General features: G+C 40.0%; 1 protein-coding gene across 1 annotated transcript; it reads right to left on the reverse strand.

Moving 5' to 3' along the window:
• Positions 1 to 4787: 4787 nt before the first annotated feature.
• Positions 4788 to 18686, reverse strand: LOC133547453 (gastrula zinc finger protein XlCGF57.1-like). Its single transcript, XM_061893134.1, has 3 exons — positions 18293 to 18686; positions 17030 to 17296; positions 4788 to 8104 (listed from the first exon to the last, which is right to left on the reverse strand). The coding sequence occupies exons 1-3, from the start codon at positions 18393 to 18395 to the stop codon at positions 6630 to 6632; spliced, it is 1845 nt and encodes a 614-aa protein (XP_061749118.1). The 5' UTR covers positions 18396 to 18686; the 3' UTR covers positions 4788 to 6629.
• Positions 18687 to 21134: the final 2448 nt, after the last annotated feature.

Consider the following 21134-nt stretch of genomic DNA (forward strand, 5'->3'; position numbering starts at 1 on the left):
ATAATATACGTAAAAGCAGAGGGCTCAGCATTTTTCACTGACTGTCTTAAAGAGTAGACGGCCACTGCGGGAGAGTGAGGTTGAAGCAACATACTATCACACGCCCACACTCGCTGGCACTTCTTACACGTGCTTCGCTGCACTTCTCTTTGTTTTCTGTTGGGCTAAAAATGTTGCTTTCACAAAAGGAAGAACGAGGAGAGGATATTGCGTGTAAAAGTAAACCAATACCACTTGGGAATTCATTAGTGAGGTGCACTTCCTCCTTTAGACAGCGGGAGGCAGCATTGCCTAGTTTACAGTAATGTCCATGTTAACAGGGGACAACAAGGAGTTCCTTTCAAGTCTACTTTAAGCTAGTTCGGTGACGATTGCAAACGTGTTCATCTGCTGGAATCTCATGCCAAACAAAGTATCATCGCTACGTATCGTTGAGTAGTACTTTAATATTTGATTGAGTTGCATTATTTGTTGGTTGTGATGTAATTTGGGACGTTTTATGGCCAAAAGTCAGTCACGCTCATTTTCGCAATTTATACAGTGAAGTGAATGTTAGCATAGTAAGCTAGTTTGCTGTAGAGCACTTAGATTACATCTTTTGTTGCGTTTATCTATCCTTTCAAGTCCGCAAACAGGAACAATTCACAGTGGCATGCTGATGACTTGTGGTTTACATATATTAGGAACAGTTAAGGCCCTAATATACTGCCTTGGGGGACTCCACTGCTTACATGTTTCCTCCCCTCCAAGTAAGAGTGCATCCAGCTCAATGACGTTTTATCAAATCCGATTGCTTTAAGTTTATCCAACAGTATAGCATGGTTTACAGTGTCAAAGGCCTTCTGAATGTCCAGCATGACCATGCCGCAGTATTTGCCCGCGTCCACCTCATGTTTCATGTGCTCGCTCTGATAGAGAAGGCATGTGTCAGTGGAGTGCTTAGTTCTGAAGCCTGATTGGAATTTGTACATGAGTTTTTTACTGGCAAGGTATCTATTGACCTGTTCATAAACTATTTTTTTCCATTACTTTTGAAATGGAACTGAGAATAGAAACAGGTCGGTTGTTACCAGGTTCTAATTTGCTTCCTTTTTTCAAAAACGGAGTTACTCTTGCTAAGTTAAAATCTTTTGGTACTTGACCTTGTTTAATTGAGAGGTTTATTATGTGTGTGATGATTGTGGCAATGGTGCTGGCAGAGTCCCTGAGGAATCTGGAGGGGATATTGTCAAGTCTTGGTCTTAAGAGTGGATGCAGGATAAACAGGTCAACAATGCAAGAGGAATCAAAACATCTTGTCAAAGATCTACATATCACCTTACTTATCATTCATTATGTTCCCGAAAAACGTGGACTCAGTGGCAGGAATCATGTCTTGTCAAAGGTACGAAGGCAGAAGTACTGGATATTGAGGTCCCACTCAGCTGTCTGAATAATTCTGTCACAGTGTGTAACTTGCAGACGTCAGCACAGAAAACCAGAAGGTCAGACCATGGCAGACCTCCCTAGTGAAAGATTGGAGCCAGATGAGCCCCCGTGGACTACTTTGGTCCATTTGAAATCCAAAGGAGCAGGACCATGGTAAAGGGGCATGGCATCATTTTTACTTGCTTGACGATAAGAGCCGTACTCATGGAAGTGGCAAGTTCTTTGGACACAGAGTCCTGCATGCATGCGCTGCGGAGGTTCATAGCAAGAAGAGGGCAAGTCCAGTTGATGCGTTCTGATAATGGGAAACACTTTGTGAGTGCTTTGGATAACGCAAAGATTCAAATGACCGTGTTGGATAAAGACATCAGATAGATCTTGAACCCCCCTGCTGCTTCACATTTTGGAGGCGTATGGGAGAGGCAAATACGGACAATAAGGAAGGTTCTCAGTTCCATTGTGAGACAACAAACGGTTGATGAAGAAGGACAACGTACTTTGTTGTGCAAAGTTGGGGCAATTATCAACAGCCGCCCCATCTCAAGTGTCCCTACTGACCCAAATGGCGTGGAAGCCTTAACTCCCAAGCAGCTATTGCTGATAAAAGCCAAAACATCATCACCACCTGGATGATTTGACAGTAATGACCTGTGCTCCCGACGTAGATGGCGCCCAGTTCTGTATTTGGCAGACTTGTGTTAGCGATGCTAAACTAAAGAACATTGGCCGGACATACAAAGGAGGCAAAAGTGGTTCTAACCCCAAAGGAATATCCGCAAAGATGATATTGTCCTTAAGGTGAATGTCTCTTCCCCGGGAAATTAATGGACGATGGGCCGTGTGAGCGACATGATTAACAACAACCAAGGACGTGTTCGACCAGCATCGGTGTGTTCCTGAGACCTGTTTGTTGGTTGAAGGTGACGTGTAAACCCTTTATTATGTCACTTGGGACAGTGGTAAGGAATGATCGCCTCTATGTGCAGGTGACCTCTGACTCCACCCCCTTTTCCTTTTGTTCTATCTTCCACACCAGCATACATGCAAAAGAGTTCCAGTTTTGTAAACAGTAAGAACATGGTGTGAAAACATGTATCTGGTACATGCCTATATCAAAGTACATGTGTGTAACACCAAGGTACATGCCTATATCAAAGTACATGTGTGTAACACCAAGGTACATGCCTATATCAAAGTACATGTGTGTAACACCAAGGTACATGCCTATATCAAAGTACATGTGTGTAACACCAAGGTACATGCCTATATCGAAGTACATGTGTGTAAAACCAAGGTACATGCCTATATCAAAGTACATGTGTGCAACACCAAGGTACATGCCTATATCAAAGTACATGTGTGTAACACCAAGGTACATGCCTATATGAAAGCACATGTGTGTAACACCCAGGTACATGCCTATATGAAAGTAGATGTTGATCAAGCAAGGTGCCTTCAGGACCAGTTTAGTTGAAAGACAATGTCAGTTTTCTCTTGGCTATATAAGTGGAGGTCCATCAGTGTTGGCAACTCCTCAGTAAGGAACGCAGCTATTGGCTGTCCTAGAAGACCACATGGCCTGCTTTACACCAAGGTACATGCCTATATGAAAGTAGATGTTGATCAAGCAAGGTGCCTTCAGGACCAGTTTAGTTGAAAGACAATGTCAGTTTTCTCTTGGCTATATAAGTGGAGGTCCATCAGTGTTGGCAACTCCTCAGTAAGGAACGCAGCTATTGGCTGTCCTAGAAGACCACATGGCCTGCTTTACACCAAGGTACATGCCTATATGAAAGTAGATGTTGATCAAGCAAGGTGCCTTCAGGACCAGTTTAGTTGAAAGACAATGTCAGTTTTCTCTTGGCTATATAAGTGGAGGTCCATCAGTGTTGGCAACTCCTCAGTAAGGAACGCAGCTATTGGCTGTCCTAGAAGACCACATGGCCTGCTTTACACCAAGGTACATGCCTATATGAAAGTAGATGTTGATCAAGCAAGGTGCCTTCAGGACCAGTTTAGTTGAAAGACAATGTCAGTTTTCTCTTGGCTATATAAGTGGAGGTCCATCAGTGTTGGCAACTCCTCAGTAAGGAACGCAGCTATTGGCTGTCCTAGAAGACCACATGGCCTGCTTTACACCAAGGTACATGCCTATATGAAAGTACATGTTGATCAAGCAAGGTGCCTTCAGGACCAGTTTAGTTGAAAGACAATGTCAGTTTTCTCTTGGCTATATAAGTGGAGGTCCATCAGTGTTGGCAACTCCTCAGTAAGGAACGCAGCTATTGGCTGTCCTAGAAGACCACATGGCCTGCTTTACACCAAGGTACATGCCTATATGAAAGTAGATGTTGATCAAGCAAGGTGCCTTCAGGACCAGTTTAGTTGAAAGACAATGTCAGTTTTCTCTTGGCTATATAAGTGGAGGTCCATCAGTGTTGGCAACTCCTCAGTAAGGAACGCAGCTATTGGCTGTCCTAGAAGACCACATGGCCTGCTTTACATCATCCATTGCAATGGCGGCTGGAGGAGAGAAGAAGAATGTCACGGGAGAGATCAAAAGGGATTAAAAATAAGTTGGATTCAAACTGGAAATAATTGGGTAGTTCTTCAAAGTTGGCAGATTTATCAAGAAAGTCAGCAGAGAAGAAAACAGCGTAGTGGTTGTGGGATATATTCCCTCACTTTGTAATTCATACATCACATTCACAGCTCAGCAGCCATTGTTTTATCAAACACATCACATTATTTAATACATGTTTTCACTCCTCTGTCCGTCTGAAGTCTTCGATTGTCACACTTTACTCTTTTTTTCACTTCATTGACATTTCTAGAAGTACATTTGAAATGTTTCCCCTGAATGCTTTTGCTGCTCATCTTTCCTCCATCAAGATAGCTCAGCTTCACAATGTTGGAATAGTGATTGCTGATATTAATATTTTTCTATGGTTTAGAATATTACACTTTACTCTTTTTATTTGCGCAAATGAACTGGATGAAAGTGGTCTTTGTCACTACTTAGTGTAATTATATATAATTATGTATACAGAAACCTTCCATTTTTCACTGCTTGATTTAACTCTCATCTTATTTTATCCAGAGAGAACCTGACCATAAAAAGATGGCTGCACATCAATAAACTGTCACTAAACGTCAATAAAACTAAATATGTCCTTTTTGGATATTATAAAAATGTCAAACGCAAATTATGATGGATAACATCGAAATAAAAAAAGGAAAGGTAATCACATTTTTGGAATATAACTTAAGAACTAAGCTGGAAACTACATATAAATCATACAAAGAAAAACATTTCAGAAATTGTGTGCAATACTAAATAGAATAAAATAAATACTCACAAATATTAACTACATTTATTGTAGCCAACTTCAGTTGAAACATACATTGTTTATTGCATAAAAGTCTGGGGACATACATATAAAACAATCACAAAACAATCATCATATTACAAAAGAGAGTAATAAAGATAAGTCATAGAATGGATTATAGAGACCCAACAAATGATTAAGTCACACATTTTAAAAGTAAATGATCTTATATAAAAGACAACTGTTCAAATGATGTATAAAGTAAATAATTATATGCTTCCAGAAGTGGTCCAGAAGATGTTTCAGATGTGAAGCAGTAAATATGAACTAAGAGGGATTTATGTGTACTCAAAAGCAAAGGTATGAACACATGTAAAACAAATATGTACATCATATAAAGGAGTTCATCTATGGAATCATCTACAATTACAAAATAAAATATGTAACACTTCATTATTTAATAAAAACATATAAAACACAATTATGAATAAGTATAAAAGTGTAATATAAATATATCTACACATAAAATGTTTATTGTATGTAACATATTTTATGTACTGTTTATTCTCACCTTTTCAGTCAAACTGTTGTGTTCATTTTAAAGTACACAAATGTGTATATTAACTCATGTACTTGACTGAAATAAAATCGCTAATCTGAAGTCTCTAATCCAGGGGCGCTCACACTTTTTCTGCAGGCGAGCTACTTTTCAATTGACCAAGTCGAGGAGATCTACCTCATTCCTATTTATAATTTATATTTATTTATTTCTGAAAGAGACATTTTTGTTAACAAGTTAATGGTGTTTAATGATAATACAAGCATGTTTAACACAAATAGATTCCTTTCTTTCATGAAGACAAGAATATAAGTTGGTGTATTACCTGATTCTGATGACTTGCATTGATTGGAATTAGACAGTGGTGCTGATAACGTCCGCATTTTCAAATGGAGGAAAAAAAAAGTCCTCCTTTCTGTCCAATACCACATGAAAGTGGTTGGATTTGGCATCTCATTTGTCAAACTTGCATACTCATTTTTAAACACTTTGTTATGAGAGTAGCATATGTGTGTGGCCCTTTAATGTCTGGCAGCAGGTGAGTGACGTCAGTGAGTGTGCGGGTGGGCAAGCAAGTGAGAAAGCGGTCGCTGAGGGCGGGGGAGAAATACATCGGCATCAAACTCCGTAGCTTGCTAGCTTGTGCACGCTAGCTTTCTGAGACTCTTATTTTGTTAGCTCAGGCAGGATGAAACAGGTCTTTTATGGTGAAGACAGGAACTGTGCTGTCGGTCTTTAGAAATTTGACAGTAGGTACGGAGTCTCTAGAAATAAAATGTGTTTCTCTGCGTCCGCCCTGTTAGTGATTTTTTTCTTGAATATGAGCTCGCAGCAGCCAGCGTCATCTCACAAGATCCTCGGGTGCCGAGAATGTCAAACAACTGACGAAAGTGAAGTCTTGGTATGATTGATGATTGCTCATTTTTATGTCTATTTTTTAATGCCTGGCTTGAGATCGACTGACACACCCTCCGAGATCGACCAGTCGATCGCGATCGACATAATGCACACCCCTGCTCTAATCTATAAATGTAGGCGCATATTAAACAGATTGTTAGACAAACAACAATGATGTCACACATGTTATATGTGCTGATGTTGTTAGAAAGTCAAAATGAAAGTCTGGACAGTTTATTTCAAATCCTGCAGTTTCATTTGCTGCTGCTGTTCTCACCAGCACACTTGTGTTTCTTACACTGGTACTTAGAAGACAATCTTTCACCACACACACTGCAACTCAACACTTTCTCTCCTGGGTGTCTTCTCATGTGGATTTTTAAACTACAATTTATTACAACACATTTACCACATTTTTAGCAGGAAAAAGTTTTTGCTCCAGTGTGTATTCTCATGTGTTTTTTTAAATGGTCCCTTCGAGTAAAATCTTTACCGCAAATTGAACATGAAAAAGGTTTTTCTCCAGTGTGTGTTCTCATGTGTACTTTCATATTACGTCTTTGTGTAAAACCTTTACCACATATCGAACATACATAAGGTTTTTCACCAGTGTGTGTTCTCATGTGCACTTTCAAATGGTTACTTTGTGCAAAACCTTTACTACAGATTGAACATGAAAAAGGCTTTTCTCCAGTGTGTGTTCTCATGTGTAATTTTAAATTTTTATTTATTACAAAACCTTTACCACATTCTGAGCAGGTAAAAGGTTTTTCTCCATTGTGTATTCTCATGTGATTTTTTAAATCGTCCCTTCGAGTAAAATCTTTAGCACAGATTGAACATGAAAAGGCTTTTTCTCCAGTGTGTGTTCTCATGTGTACTTTTACATAGTGATTTCTTACAAAACTTTTACCACATTCTAAACAGGAAAAAAATTCCACTCCAGTGTGTATTCTCATGTGTTCTTTTAAACTTTGATTTCTTACAAAACTTTTACCACATTCTGAGCAGGAAAAAGTGTGTTCTCCAGTGTGTATTGTCATGTGGGTTTTCAAATGTTGCCTTCGAGTAAAATTTTTACCACAGATTGAACATGAAAAAGGTTTTTCACCAGTGTGTGTTCTTTTGTGTCTGTCCAAATTCTTACTTTCAGTAAAACCTTTACCACAGATTGAACAGGAAAAAGGTTTTTCACTAGTGTGTGTTCTCATGTGTACTTTCAAATGTTGACTTCGTGTAAAACCTTTACCACATTCTGAGCAAGAAAAAGGTTTTTCTCCAGTGTGTGTTCTTATGTGTCTTTTCAGACTACGACGGTATTTAAAAGTTTTGTGACAGTGAGAAGATGTGAAGTGAGTGTTGTCAGTGTGACATGTCTTATCATCTTTAGAGTCTTCATCATCAGTGTCAGGAGAGTGTGACGTTGTGTCCTCACTATCTGATAGTGGAGCTAAGAGCTTGTCTGCTTGTGATCCTCCACAGTGGTCTCCATCAGCTTCTGTTGTCATGTGTTGTGTTGAGCTGCTGCTTGGAGGCTCCCCCCCTCCCCTCTCCTCACTTTCACCTTTCACCTCATCATCTTCACTCTTCACAGGGACACCAGTCACTGGGAACTCCACCAACCATTTAGGCTGACTGATGCTGTGTTCCTCCTCTTCCTCCTTAATGTGAGGGCTCAGTGGATCCACCACTTCCTTTTTAAAATGGGGTGTCAGTGGGTCCTCCTCTTCCTTTTTAAAATGGAGTATCAGTAGGTCCTCCTCTTCCTTTTTAAAATGGTGTATCAGTGGGTATTCCTCTTCCTTCTTAATGTGGGAGGGCTGTGGCTCCTCTGTCCGCATCCTGAAGCTCCACTTCTGTTGCTCAGGGTGAAGATGTTCTTCACAGACGTCTGCAAGACAAACACAACATCTCTGCTCAGTCACACAATGCATTCAGTACTTTTACATGCACTTAGGAAAAACAAGTTATCGTATGAACTGTCTTGAAATCTCAGTGACGCACAAACACGCTGCTCTTTACAACATTATTCACAGGAAAAGAAACAAAAACCAGGACGACAGGACTTTTTACTATGGATGAACAATATGGTTTAAAATTGATTTTGCGATACAGTATTTCATTTAGAATTACTGATAGAACCATTTTAAAACAGGCTACACAGGCTCCTAATTTAGTTGCTGAAATATGCAGTAAAATATTACATTTCCAGTATTATTTTCTCAAATAAAGTAACCAGATATTAACAGTAAATAAACAAGTACATTATTAATAACTGTTTTGACAAAATAATACTATTAGAAACGAACAATATGTTACTGCATATGTCAGCTGCCAAATTAGGAGCTTTTGTACCTAGTTTTGAAATTATTCTATTCTCAATCATATATCAAATTATATATTGTGACATATTGTTGTTAGGATATAGATTTGAGGTCATATCGCCCATACCAAACATTGGTTCGTCGAGTCATTTTGTTTGGCCCACCAAATATATTTAATTTTAATATTCTTCAGATGTGTGTGTATGTTTAAAATGTGGTACTACTGTTCTACATCACGTGGAAGTGTCATGTCATGGGGATGGTGTGCTTTCAACTAAGGGTGTGACGATACGGTCAGCTCACCAAAGGATACTCGATATTGGCTTTAGGAGAACGAGTCAATATTTTGGTGGTTAACATGATTCTTACACATGTGTGTACTTCATGTGTATATGAATGTACTTTCCCTTGTGTGCTTAGTTTGACTGTAACTTCATAGTGGATAATATCTATAAACAACCTCAATTGTTTTACATCTTTAATTTGAAGGACTGTTTACTTATCTGACAAATTCAAAGGAAACTGCACTTTTTAAAAATGTCACCTATCATTCACAATCCTTATGTAAGACATTTGTTTCAAACTTTTATGAATTTGAATTATTAAATAATCATGAGCAAAAAATCAGCTAACATTGGAGTCAATGGGAGCTCCTCTGTTAGACCCACAAAGTCCTCCAAAAAAACATCCAAAAATTGCCAACAATACTCATTTTACATTTTGTGACCTGAATATTAACCAAGTATTAATGATATTGTTATTATAAGCGCTAACGCTAAGGACCTACTTTTAGCGGCGCATTGATCACAGAAGTAACTAGCTTATGCTGCTATATTGACATACTGAACTGTTTTCTCACCTCTAAGATGATGAAAGCTAATTCTACAAACCCGGTTTCCATATGAGTTGGGAAATTGTGTTAGATGTAAACATAAACGGAATACAATGATTTGCTAATTATTTTCAACCGATATTCAGTTGAATATGCTACAAAGACAACATATTTGATGTTCAAACTGATAAACTTTTTTTTTTTTTTTTTTGCAAATAATCATTAACTTTAGAATTTGATGCAAGCAACACGTAACAAAGTAGTTGGGAAAGGTGGTAATAAATACTGATAAAGTTGAGGAATGCTCATCAAACACTTATTTGGAACATCCCACGGGTGTGCAGGCTAATTGGGAACAGGTGGGTGCCATGATTGGGTATAAAAGCAGCTTCCATGAAATGCTAAGTAATTCACTAACAAGGATGGGGCGAGGGTCGCCAATTTGTAAGCAAATTGTCGAACAACATTTCTTAACGAGCTATTGAAAGGAATTCAGGGATTTTCCCATCTACGGTCCGTAAAATCGTCAAAAGGTTCAGAGAATCTGGAGAAATCACTGCACGTAAGCAATGACATCACAGACCTTTGATCCCTCAGGTGGTACTGCATCAAAAACCGACATCAGTGTGTGAAGGGTATAACCAGATGGGCTCAGGAACGCTTCATAAAACCACTGTCAGTAACTACAGTTGGTCGCTACATCTGTAAGTGCAAGTTAAAACTCTACTATGCAGAGCGAAAGCCATTTATCAACAACACACAGGAACACCGCCGGCTTGGCTGGGCCCGAGCTCATCTAAGTTGGACTGATGCAAAGTGGAAAAGTGTTCTGTGGTCTGACGAGTCCACATTTTACATTATATTTGGAAACTGTGGATATGGTGTCCTCCGGAACAAAGAGGAAAATAATCATCCGCATTGTTCTAGGCGCAGAGTTCAAAAGCTAGCATGTGTGATGGTATGGGGGTGTATTAGTGCCCAAGGCATGGGTAACTTACACATCTGTGAAGGTATGGGGGTGTATTAGTGCCCAAGGCATGGGTAACTTACACATCTGTGATGGTATGGGGGTGAATTAGTGTCCAAGGCATGGGTAACTTACACATCTGTGAAGGCACCATTAATGCTGAATGGTCCATTCAGGTTTTGGAGCAACATATGTTGTCATCCAAGCAACATTATCATGGACGCCTCTGCTTATTTCAGCAAAACAATGCCAAGCCACGTGTTACAACAGCGTGGCTTCGTAGTAAAAGAGTGCGGGTACTTTCCTGGCCCGGCTGCAGTCCAGACATGTCTCCCATCGAAAATGTGTGACGCATTATGAAGCGTAAAATACGACAACAAGACCCCGGACTGTTGATTATTTCTGCCCCTATATATGCCTGTCTTTGTTTGCCTTTTGTTCTCGGACTTTAGTTTGCTGCACACAACAGATGACGTCGCATTTCCCGATTGTGGTAAAAGACTTTTTGTTATACGATTAGCTCCCTTCTATTTTGTTTGTTTGCTTGTCCCTAGTTTATATACTAGCGCTTTTTGTTCCTTTTATCTTCCACGTTACTTCTGTTTGTTTTGTCTTTAGTGCCTAATGCAAGTGTTTTTTGTTCGTAGCTTGTTTTTGTAGTGTATAACAAATCATTATCCTTATCCTCACGCTGTGTTCCATCCTCCACTGCACCCACGAGAGAACAACTTTTCACCACGATGCCAGCAAGATGTCACAGTAAAGTCCGAGTTAATGAAGCTTCTCTCGCAGCGGAAGTCGAAGAATTCGACAGGATAACGTGGACGTTAGCCTAAGCAATGCAGGCTGGGACATTCCGCGGCGCGCCGAATGTCGAGATGATCTTGGGGCTTGGAGGTCTCCAAGTCCCGCTTGACTCCACTGGGTCCAGCAACACCCCGTCTCACCCCCTCGCACGCGTCGGCAGAGGCGGAAGCCGCGGCGAAGGGCGTCGCCTAGCTAACTCCACCATCACCCCTTCACAGACACAGCCACTTTCAACTCGTCCAGGACTCACCATACACGCCTGGTAATCCTTTTTGTTTTTCTACTATTGACTCCCCCGGAGTCAATAGAAGAAATCTGATCTGGTGACGTCAGCCCTCTTACATCCCCAGAACATAGTGGGGATTAAGAATTTTTTTTAGAGCAGGCACTTCCTCAGTCGTCCACAGGGGACATACATGACAATCTTACACTCCTTAAAGACATTTGTTTTCAATCACAGTATAAGTCTTTATTTTCTGAATTTGATTGCTTGATTGATTTATACTTGTATTAGTAGATTGCACAGTTCAGTACATATTCCGTACAATTGACCACTAAATGGTAACATCACCATTAAGTTTTTCAACTTGTTTAGTCAGGGTCCACGTTAATCAATTCATGGTACAAATATATACTATCAGCATAATACAGTCATCACACAAGTTAATCATCATAGTATATACATTGAATTATTTACATTATTTACAATCTGGGGGTGGGATGAGGAACTTTGGTTGATATCAGTACTTCAGTCATCAACAATTGCATCAACAGAGAAATGTGGACATTGAAACAGTGTAGGTCTTACAGTAAGATATGTACAGCCAGCAGAGAACATAGTGAGTTCACATAGCATAAGAACAAGTATATACATTAGAAGAACATTTGATTATTTACATTAGGTTATTTATAATCCGGGGAGATGGGATGTAAATGGAGGAGGGTATTAGTAAAGGGTTGAAGTTGCCTGGAGGTGTTGTTTTAGAGCGCTTTTGAAGGAATATAGAGATGCACTTACTTTTACACCTGTTGGGAGTGCATTCCACACTGATGTGGCATAGAAAGAGAACGAGTTAAGACCTTTGTTAGATCGGAATCTGGGTTTAACGTGGTTTGTGGAGCTGCCCCTGGTGTTGTGGTTATGGCGGTCATTTACGTTAAGGAAGTAGTTGGACATGTACTTCGGTATCAGGGAGGTGTAGCGGATTTTATAGACTAGGCTCAGTGCAAGTTGTTTTACTCTGTCCTCCACCCTGAGCCAGCCCACTTTGGAGAAGTGGGTTGGAGTGAGGTGTGATCTGGGGTGGAGGTCTAGAAGTAACCGGACTAGCTTATTCTGGGATGTTTGGAGTCTAGATTTGAGGGTTTTGGAGCTGCTGGAGTACCAGGAGGTGCAAGCATAATCGAAAAAGGGTTGAATGAGAGTTCCCGCTAGGGGTGGAGGTCTAGAAGTAACCGTACTAGCTTATTCTGGGATGTTTGGAGTCTAGATTTGAGGGTTTTGGAGGTGCTGGAGTACCAGGAGGTGCAAGCATAATCGAAAAAGGGTTGAATGAGAGTTCCCGCTAGAATCTTCAAGGTGCTTTTGTTGACCAGAGAGGACATTCTGTAGAGGAATCTCGTTCTTTGGTTGACCTTTTTGATTACCTTGGTTGCCATTTTATCACAGGAAAGATTTGCCTGTACAATGGAACCTAGGTAGGTGATCTCATCTTTCCTGGTGATAACAATGTCACCCACTTTTATAGTGAAATCACTGACTTTCTTAAAGGGGAACATTATCACAATTTCAGAAGGGTTAAAACCAATAAAAAACAGTTCCCAGTGGCTTATTTTATTTTTCGAAGTTTTTTTCAAAATTTTACCCGTCCTGGAATATCCCTAAAAAAACCTTTAAAGTGCTTGATTTTCGTTATGTGCGAAGCCACTGTTCATTTTCCTGTGACGTCACATAGCGATGCCAATACAAACAACATGGCGGTTACCATAGCAAGATATAGCAACATTAGCTCGGATTCAGCCTCGGATTTCAGCGGCTTAAGCGATTCAACAGATTACGCATGTATTGAAAGGGATGGTTGGAGTATGGAGGCAGATAGCGAAAACGAAATTGAAGAAGAACTTTTCTTTTTATTTATTAACTTTTATTTTTTATTATTGTAAAACTGAAATACACACAATGACAATGTATAAGCTATATGATTCAATTAACATACTGAAATATTATACACAATATCTAAACATTAGCTTCACACAAATATACAGCATTATCGCCAAACAAATACTGCTGAGTGTTGAAACTATTTCGATGGTGGAAATATGCGACCAGTAGCCATTTTAAATCCTCAAACATTCATTAAATTAGTGCCCAAAAATCGTTTTTCAATACACATCTTACTATCAAACTTAGCAACTTTCCACCTTAGTATTGAGTTACATAAACAAGTTAAACAGTTTACTTACAGACTTATCTTTTCCAAGGCTTGTAAGAGTTAACACAACTCGACTACTTATTGTTTATGAACTAGACAAACATCGTAAACCGGAAGTGCCCAAAGTAAACCGGAAGTGCCCAAACTAATGACGCGCAGCATTTCCCATCGCCACAAGGTGTCAGTAATAGTCCACAATCAAACGGGCATAACACTCCCCGCTTGGTATAATGTTTTATACCACTATACAGTCTCTTTACGAAGGAGCAACACAACCTCTGAAACAGGTCTAGTGTAGATTATTGGAGTACCTTGTCGGATGATCTTAACATCTACTTTTCTTACTTTGTTGTCATGGCTGTTGATAGACTTGACGATGAGTCCAGTGGGACATTCATTTCTTCTCACCTGGCCGTCTTTCAGTAGTACTAGGTCTCCAATTTGCAGGTTAGGCCTTTCTGCATACCATTTTCTCCTAGTTTGTATGGTTGACAGGTATTCTTGTTTCCATCGCTTCCCGGATCTATCAGAGAGAGATTGGACTTGCCGCCATTGTTGTGAGTGGATGTCTTTCACGTTGAAGTCTCCTGGCGGTGCAGATATGACGTCTCTCTTCAGTGTCAGCAAGGTTGCAGGTGTTAGTATTGCTGGCATCTCTGGGTCAGTTGAAACTGGAATGAGAGGTCTTGCGTTTATAATTGCCATGACCTCAGCCATGTGAGTGGTGAGCACCTCATGAGAAAGGTGAGAGCCTCCCTCCTTAAGGAGCAATGCATCCAGGATACGGCGCGTGATGCCAATTAGTCTTTCCCACACTCCTCCCATGTGGGAAGAGTTTGGCGGATTGAAGATCCAAGTGCACACTTAGTCCTGCAGGTAAGTTTTCAACTCTTTTTCCAACGACTTGTCCCTCGCCGTCAACTTCTCTTCCTCGTCATGCTTCTCGTCGTCTGTGCTGGAGTCCATGACGATGGCCTTGGACTTGCTCCCCGCTCTGGACTCCTTGGGGCTGGACGAGGAGCGTCCTGCTTGGGCGTCGCTCTTCTTGCCCTTGGCGGCGGACTTGGCGGCCGACACTTTTTTCTTGGCCCTCTTCTTTTTCTTGGCGGGAAGCTGTTTGCCGCTGTTCTGTCTCTGAGGATCTCATCAGTCCCCACGTTGACATTCAAGATGTCGAAACCATACGGTACATCAGCGAAGCAATACAAAAACTCATGAAAAAAATAAACACAGCAGTAAAACACTTACATACAAACAAGACAGCTGCTTGTACACCCGAAAGAGAACAAAGAACAGTGTCTAAGAGGAGCATCAACATTTGCATTTAAACTGTAAAATCCTGTTTATGATTTATTTACTCTACTTTTTTAAATATGAACATTTTCCTTTAGGAAACTTTTATGATTTGTGTGTTGTTGTAGCTGGTATGCTGCAATTTTTTTTATTTTTTTCCCCCAAGATGGTGACCCTGTAGTGGCTGCTGTTGGCAGGAACTCTGTGCTCTTGTGTCATCCTTTTGTGTTTCCCTCTTCTTTTCATGTTTATATATATACATATATATATATATATATATATATTTTTTTTTTTTTGCCTTTTGGTCCGGACCTTTTGGGACTGTGTGACAAGGGGTGGCACTTTCGTGACTTCTGCGGTGCTTTTTTGTGAACTTCTGGATCTGCCTCCCGAGAGCCTTTTGGCCATGGAGACCAGCTGCTGGGTTTCTGCCACACCAGAGTCCGTTTGGAGAGACTGGAGGAGATGCAGATGAAGAGACAGGACTGCGGAGCTAGCACTGACCGCCGGGACGGAAAAGCTTCACAGTGTCTTGGCTGAATGAGCAGGTATCGGACACCTCGGTCTCTTTGGACGTATCCTCACTCATCCATGCGGACTGGACACTGGCCGAGACTTGGTTTGGCGGCCGAGAGTGGAGTCGGCTCTCTTGGTTGCTTTGTTGGGTCTGCTCCCGTCTCTGGCCAAGCTCCCTTCACCCCAGCAGAAGATGGCGTGGGACACCGCAAAAGCCACCACAGTGTATATGTTTCTTTTACTTTTTATTCATGTATGTATGTAGAAGTGGCTGGTTGCATCAGCTCTGCTCTTTTAATGTCCTTTGTCTTCTTTGAAGTTTCCCTCTTCCACACATGAAAGAGGAATGTGTGCTATGGCAATAAGTTGTTTTCTTCCCTTGGCCTCAGTCTGGACCCCCTCTCCAGGGGCCCAGGCTTAGACCGATTTTTTTTTTCTCTCTCATTGCCCCCACTTGTTTACCTGTATGTATCTCACCTTTTTTGCAAGGGGCGCCGCAAGTTGGCAGACCCGTCAGCGATCCTGTTCTGTCTCCCTAGAATGTTTGTCTGACCTTGAATGGGATTCTGCTGAACATTTTAATTTCCCCTCGGGGGTTAATAAAATGTGTCTGATTCTGATGTTTAACATCAACAAAACATAGCTAATTAGTAAAAATAAACTACATTAATTCATCTCTCAATGGTGTTGAGACATTGCTGGACACCGGAGTAGTAACTAAATCCAAATAAAAAATGATTTTATTTTTTTAAGATATCTGGCTTGTATCTTCAGTAGGGATGTAAATTTATAGATTTATTGATATGATACCCTAATAAATATTCTTTATCGATACCAGTATTTATCAGTACTCTTGTCGGTACTACATGTCATTTGTGGAAATAAAAACCTGTAAAAAAGGCATTTTAAATAGCATTTCTATTAGCACAAGAGTTTGAACACCTCCAACATGATGTTCTGTAACATTTTAAAGCAGGGAAGTCTTTTATCAGCAGCTGTTTATTTGAAGTCTTAAATAGATAGATAGATAGTACTTCATTGATTCCTTCAGGAAAATTAAAAGAAGTCAACTATGTGTGCAGTGCAAGGTGAAATGCAGTTATGTCATCTTCTTCTCAATAACACACACATCAAACTTTTGCGCGTAGTTGCTTCCTTATTTGTCATCATTCAAAGCTGATTGTAATGTGTAGCAGCGGCAGCTGAACTCAATGTGAAAATGTATCATAGTTACGTCAGTCAGCTGGAATTAAAAATACAAATAGTTGTGCCGTTAGTCCAGAATCTTCACGGTCCTCATGGACAACATAATTAGGAACCAGTACTAAAAAAATGGTACTTGGTGTACATCTCTTATCTTCACCACTAAACCTTTGAAATATGCTGACATATGTGCTGCTAAAGGTAAATAAACAGTAGCCATATTGAATGTTTGCCTTCATTTGACCACGTGAGGTAAGGAGGACGGCCTCTAGGTCACATGGTTACACCCCAGCAATTACACTGTTGATGATTGATGAGCATTCATTTTTAAATGGTGGTGTTAAAAAGCAAATATATCTCCCATCTTTAGTGATAAATGTGGCCCCCGGATGAACATGTGTCACAAACATTGTATTAGATGATATGTGGATGTTGTGCTTACTTGGACTGTGATGAAGCTGTGAGGACTCAGGTGGTTTGTCTTCATGCTCTTCAGTCTTCACAGAGACAACAGTCAGTGGAAACTTGCTGACATCAGCCTCCTCCTGCCCTACAGGACACTCTCCCCCCTCTTCCTCTTTGAAATAAGAGGGCTGTGGAACCTTCTTGTGCCCTTTAAAATTTGAGGGCTGTGGATACTCTAAAGTGAAACTGTCCCCCTGCAGATGAGGGAGACATTCTTCTTGGTGTCCAATCAGCTGATGGATGTCTACAGGACACAAACAAAACACATTTTAACTCCTACATGCTAAATATTAAATTGTACATGAAATATAGGGCTGTGGCTATTGAAAATGTTATTAATCAAGTGTTCTACTGGAAATGTTTCCGATTAGTTGAGTAACTGAATAAAACAGTGTTGCTTGGTTAAAGACAAATTTAAGCGATTATAAAACATTTCACTTAATAATGAACGGCCAATTGGTTTGAGATGGTATGAGATCAAGATGTCATCTTTAGATCAGGCTTTGTTTTTTTGACAATCACAGACACGTTAAAAAGTTAAAGTACCAATGATTGTCACACACACACTAGGTGTGGGGAGATTATTCCCTGCATTTGGCCCATCACCCTTGATCACACCCTGGGAGGTGAGGGGAGCAGTGAGCAGCAGCGGTGGCCACGCCCGGGAATAACTTTTATGGTGATTAAACCCCAATTACATCCCTTGATGCTGAGTGCAAGGCAGAGAAGTAATGGTCCCATTTTATAGTATTTGGTATGACTGGGTTGGGGTTCGAACTCACAACCTACCGATCTCAAGGAGGGTGCACCAAAATGAAGGAAATAACAGGTCAGTATGCTTTGACACACATATATAACTTGTCAAACCTGCCAGCTAGCAGGCTAGGTTAACAGTGTCAGTAACCATGGTAACTGACTCTGACTTTGTCTTACCTTTCTTATTTTTGGAGGTAAAACTCTCGAGCTTTACATACTCAGGACTTTGCACTTAACCTGCTCTCTGGAATATTCCCCCGGTGACTGTGTGAGTTTTGTGTAAACATGTTGATACACATTGTTACAAACATCAACCTCTCATAAATATTGTGTCTGACAATGTCTCCTTCTTATGAAAAATGTAAAACCATCAGTGCATCATCCTCACATAACAATTAATCTTCCTACAGAGGATTTATTGAAGAATAGTGTTAAAAATGAAATATAAAGTTACTAAAGATGTGAGAGTAAGAAGTAAACAAACCTGTTCTGTGTAACACAACTTGATGTTTTTCATGTTGTCGCTCCTTCTCCTCTTTTGTTGGACAAAGTTCCTCCTCGTACTCTGCTGTCGTTCTTTGGCACATTTTCACACAATCACAACACTTTACACTCACACTTGATCTTTACTTAGTGATGTGTTTTGATCACTTCCGCCTCTCTTTGTTAGCAGCTAACAAGCTAAGCTAACTAGCAAGCTAATCTAGCTCGAGAAGCATCAAAGTGCGCTCAGACTAATATAACCGGATGCAAACAGTTATTAACGATGTTTACTCTATTTACTAGAATGTAATAAAGGACATATATGTGTACATGGAGGCACAGATTAAGAACACTGAACTGTGACGACTGCAATAACGTCTTCACCGTCAGACGCCATCTTGCTTTATCCTCGCCGTGTTTGGTTCGCGCGCAGTGTTGTCAGATCTCGCGAGAGAAACAAGTAAGCAGCTATTTTCCAAATCTCGCGAGAAAAATAGGTAAAACTAGCTTTCCACTCACGGTAAAAATATTTTATTATATACTATTTACTTATTATGAAAATAAAAGAAAAATTGTCCATTTCAAATTTTCACAACAAAGACATACAACTTATTTCCGTAAATATATTTAAATATTTAAAAATGTATTCAAACAACAGTAGCATAAGGAAAGACAAAAAAGAAACAAAATAAATATTACACTCATGATATTATTTTTGTTTTTGATGTTAATCGTTTTTATAATGTATTTTAGAATGTGGGAGGTTTTCATGTTCTCTTTAAATTTCCTTTGGATAGAATAGAATAGAATAGAATAGAAAATAGTTTTATTGTCATTATTGCAGTGAACAGGTTCAAAGAACAACAAAATTGGAGCAGATCCCCAAAGGTGCATGTACAATATGGTAATATAAATAGTAAAAAAAAAAGATAGCTAGAAATAAGAGATGTATCTATATATGTATATATATCCACACAGATGCATACATGCATGCATATGAATATATATACACACATGCATATAACATTATTGCTTATTATAGTCCGGAAAAATAGAAACAAATTAAAACATGACACATGAGGACATGAAGGACATATTATGCTACTATGGCTCTTGGGTAAAAGCTGATTTTTAGTGAATTTGTGCCAGCTTTTAGCACCCTATAGCGTCTGCCCGAGGGTGGCATTATATATATTATATCCATCTATCTATCTATCTATCCGTTTTCTACCGCTTATTCCCTTTTGGTGTCGCGGGGGGGGGGGTGGGGGGGGGGGAGTGGGGCGGGGGCTGGTGCCTATCTCAGCTACAATCGGGCGGAAGGCGGAGTACACCCTGGACAAGTCGCCACCTCATCGCAGGACCAACACAGATAGACAGACAACATTCACACTCACATTCACACACTAGGGACCATTTAGTGTTGCCAATCAACCTATCCCCAGGTGCATGTCTTTGGAGGTGGGAGGGGCCTATCCCCAGGTGCATGTCTTTGGAGGTGGGAGGGGCCTATCCCCAGGTGCATGTCTTCTGAAGTGGGAGGAAGCCGGAGTACCTGGAGGGAACCCACACATTCACGGGGAGGACATGCAAACTCCACACAGAAAAATCCCGAGCCCGGGATTGAACCCTGACTACTCAGGACCTTCGTATTGTGACACAGACGCACTAACCCCTCTCCCACCGTGCTGCCAGATATAGATGTATAGATATAATATATGTCATGCTAATTTAAATTTAAAAAGAACATGAAAACCTCCCACATTCTAAAATACATTATGAAAACAAATTATCATCAAAGACAAAAATAATATCATGAGTGTAATATTTATTTTGTTTCTTTTTTTCTTTCCTTATGCTACTGTTGTTTCAATACATTGTTAAATATTTGAATATTTTTACGAAAATAAGTTGTATGTCTTTGTTTTGAAAATTTAAAATGGACAATGTAGATCATTTGGTAAAATGACTGTTTTGTTGTTGTTTGTGGTTACCCGTAGGAAGAACTGTGCCGAGCTGCAAGAATAAGTTGGCTTTAATTAAGACTTTAGAACAGTATACTAGAATGAACGATGTCATTGTTACTGGTCTGCCAACGCGACCTGCGTCATTTTCTCTTGCAGTGAGGTCCGGGGTCCAGGGATCAGTGCCCAGGGACCAAGATTTGGACTCAGTGGAGCGGCAAGTGGTGAAATTCCTCCAAGAAAAGGGAATTAGCCTAAATGAGGAGAATATAGAAGCTTGTCACCGTTTCCCTCAGAAAGATAAAAGCAAACCGGCAACCATCATTATGAGGTTTGCAAATAGAAAATTCAAAATCAGCCTTTTGCGACAAAGTAGGATGCTCAAGGGATCAAATGTTTATCTCAATGAACATTTAACCAAGAACAATGCTGATATTGCTAAAAGAGCTCGGTTCCTACGCAAAGAGGGAAAAATACAAGCAACATGGTCGTCCAACTGCAAAGTCTACATAAAGCTAAATGGTGCACCTGAGCAGGCACAACTGCTAATGGTCACAAGCTTAAATGATTTGGAAAAATTTGCATAGACTGTGGTTTGCTGGTCTATATGTTTTTTTGTGTTTTTAGGGTTGACATCTATTCTGCAAATCCTTACTAACTTCAAATGTCTATCAAACTTCCCCAAAAAGGACTCAAAATTGCCCACTTGAACATCTGTAGTCTGAAAAACAAGGCAATTGAGTTAGGTAAAATAATGTTTGATAATGATCTACATATAGTAGCAATTTCTGAAACTCATTTGGATGATTCAATTGACAATACTGAAATATTTATACAAGGTTACAATATAATTAGACTTGATAGAGACATATACGGGGG

The sequence above is a fragment of the Nerophis ophidion genome, unplaced genomic scaffold (genome assembly GCF_033978795.1).
Source record: "Nerophis ophidion isolate RoL-2023_Sa unplaced genomic scaffold, RoL_Noph_v1.0 HiC_scaffold_114, whole genome shotgun sequence".
NCBI lineage: Eukaryota > Metazoa > Chordata > Actinopteri > Syngnathiformes > Syngnathidae > Nerophis > Nerophis ophidion.

Excerpts from the sequence above, each read along its gene's own strand:
- LOC133547453 (XM_061893134.1), bottom strand. The coding sequence starts at position 18,395 with ATGTGCCAAAGAACGACAGCAGAGTACGAGGAGGAACTTTGTCCAACA. Across the intron at positions 17,297-18,292 it reads AGTTGTGTTACACAGAACAG|ACATCCATCAGCTGATTGGA; the intron begins GTTTGTTTACTT and ends TGTGTCCTGTAG. Across the intron at positions 8,105-17,029 it reads ACAGCTTCATCACAGTCCAA|ACGTCTGTGAAGAACATCTT; the intron begins GTAAGCACAACA and ends TTTGTCTTGCAG.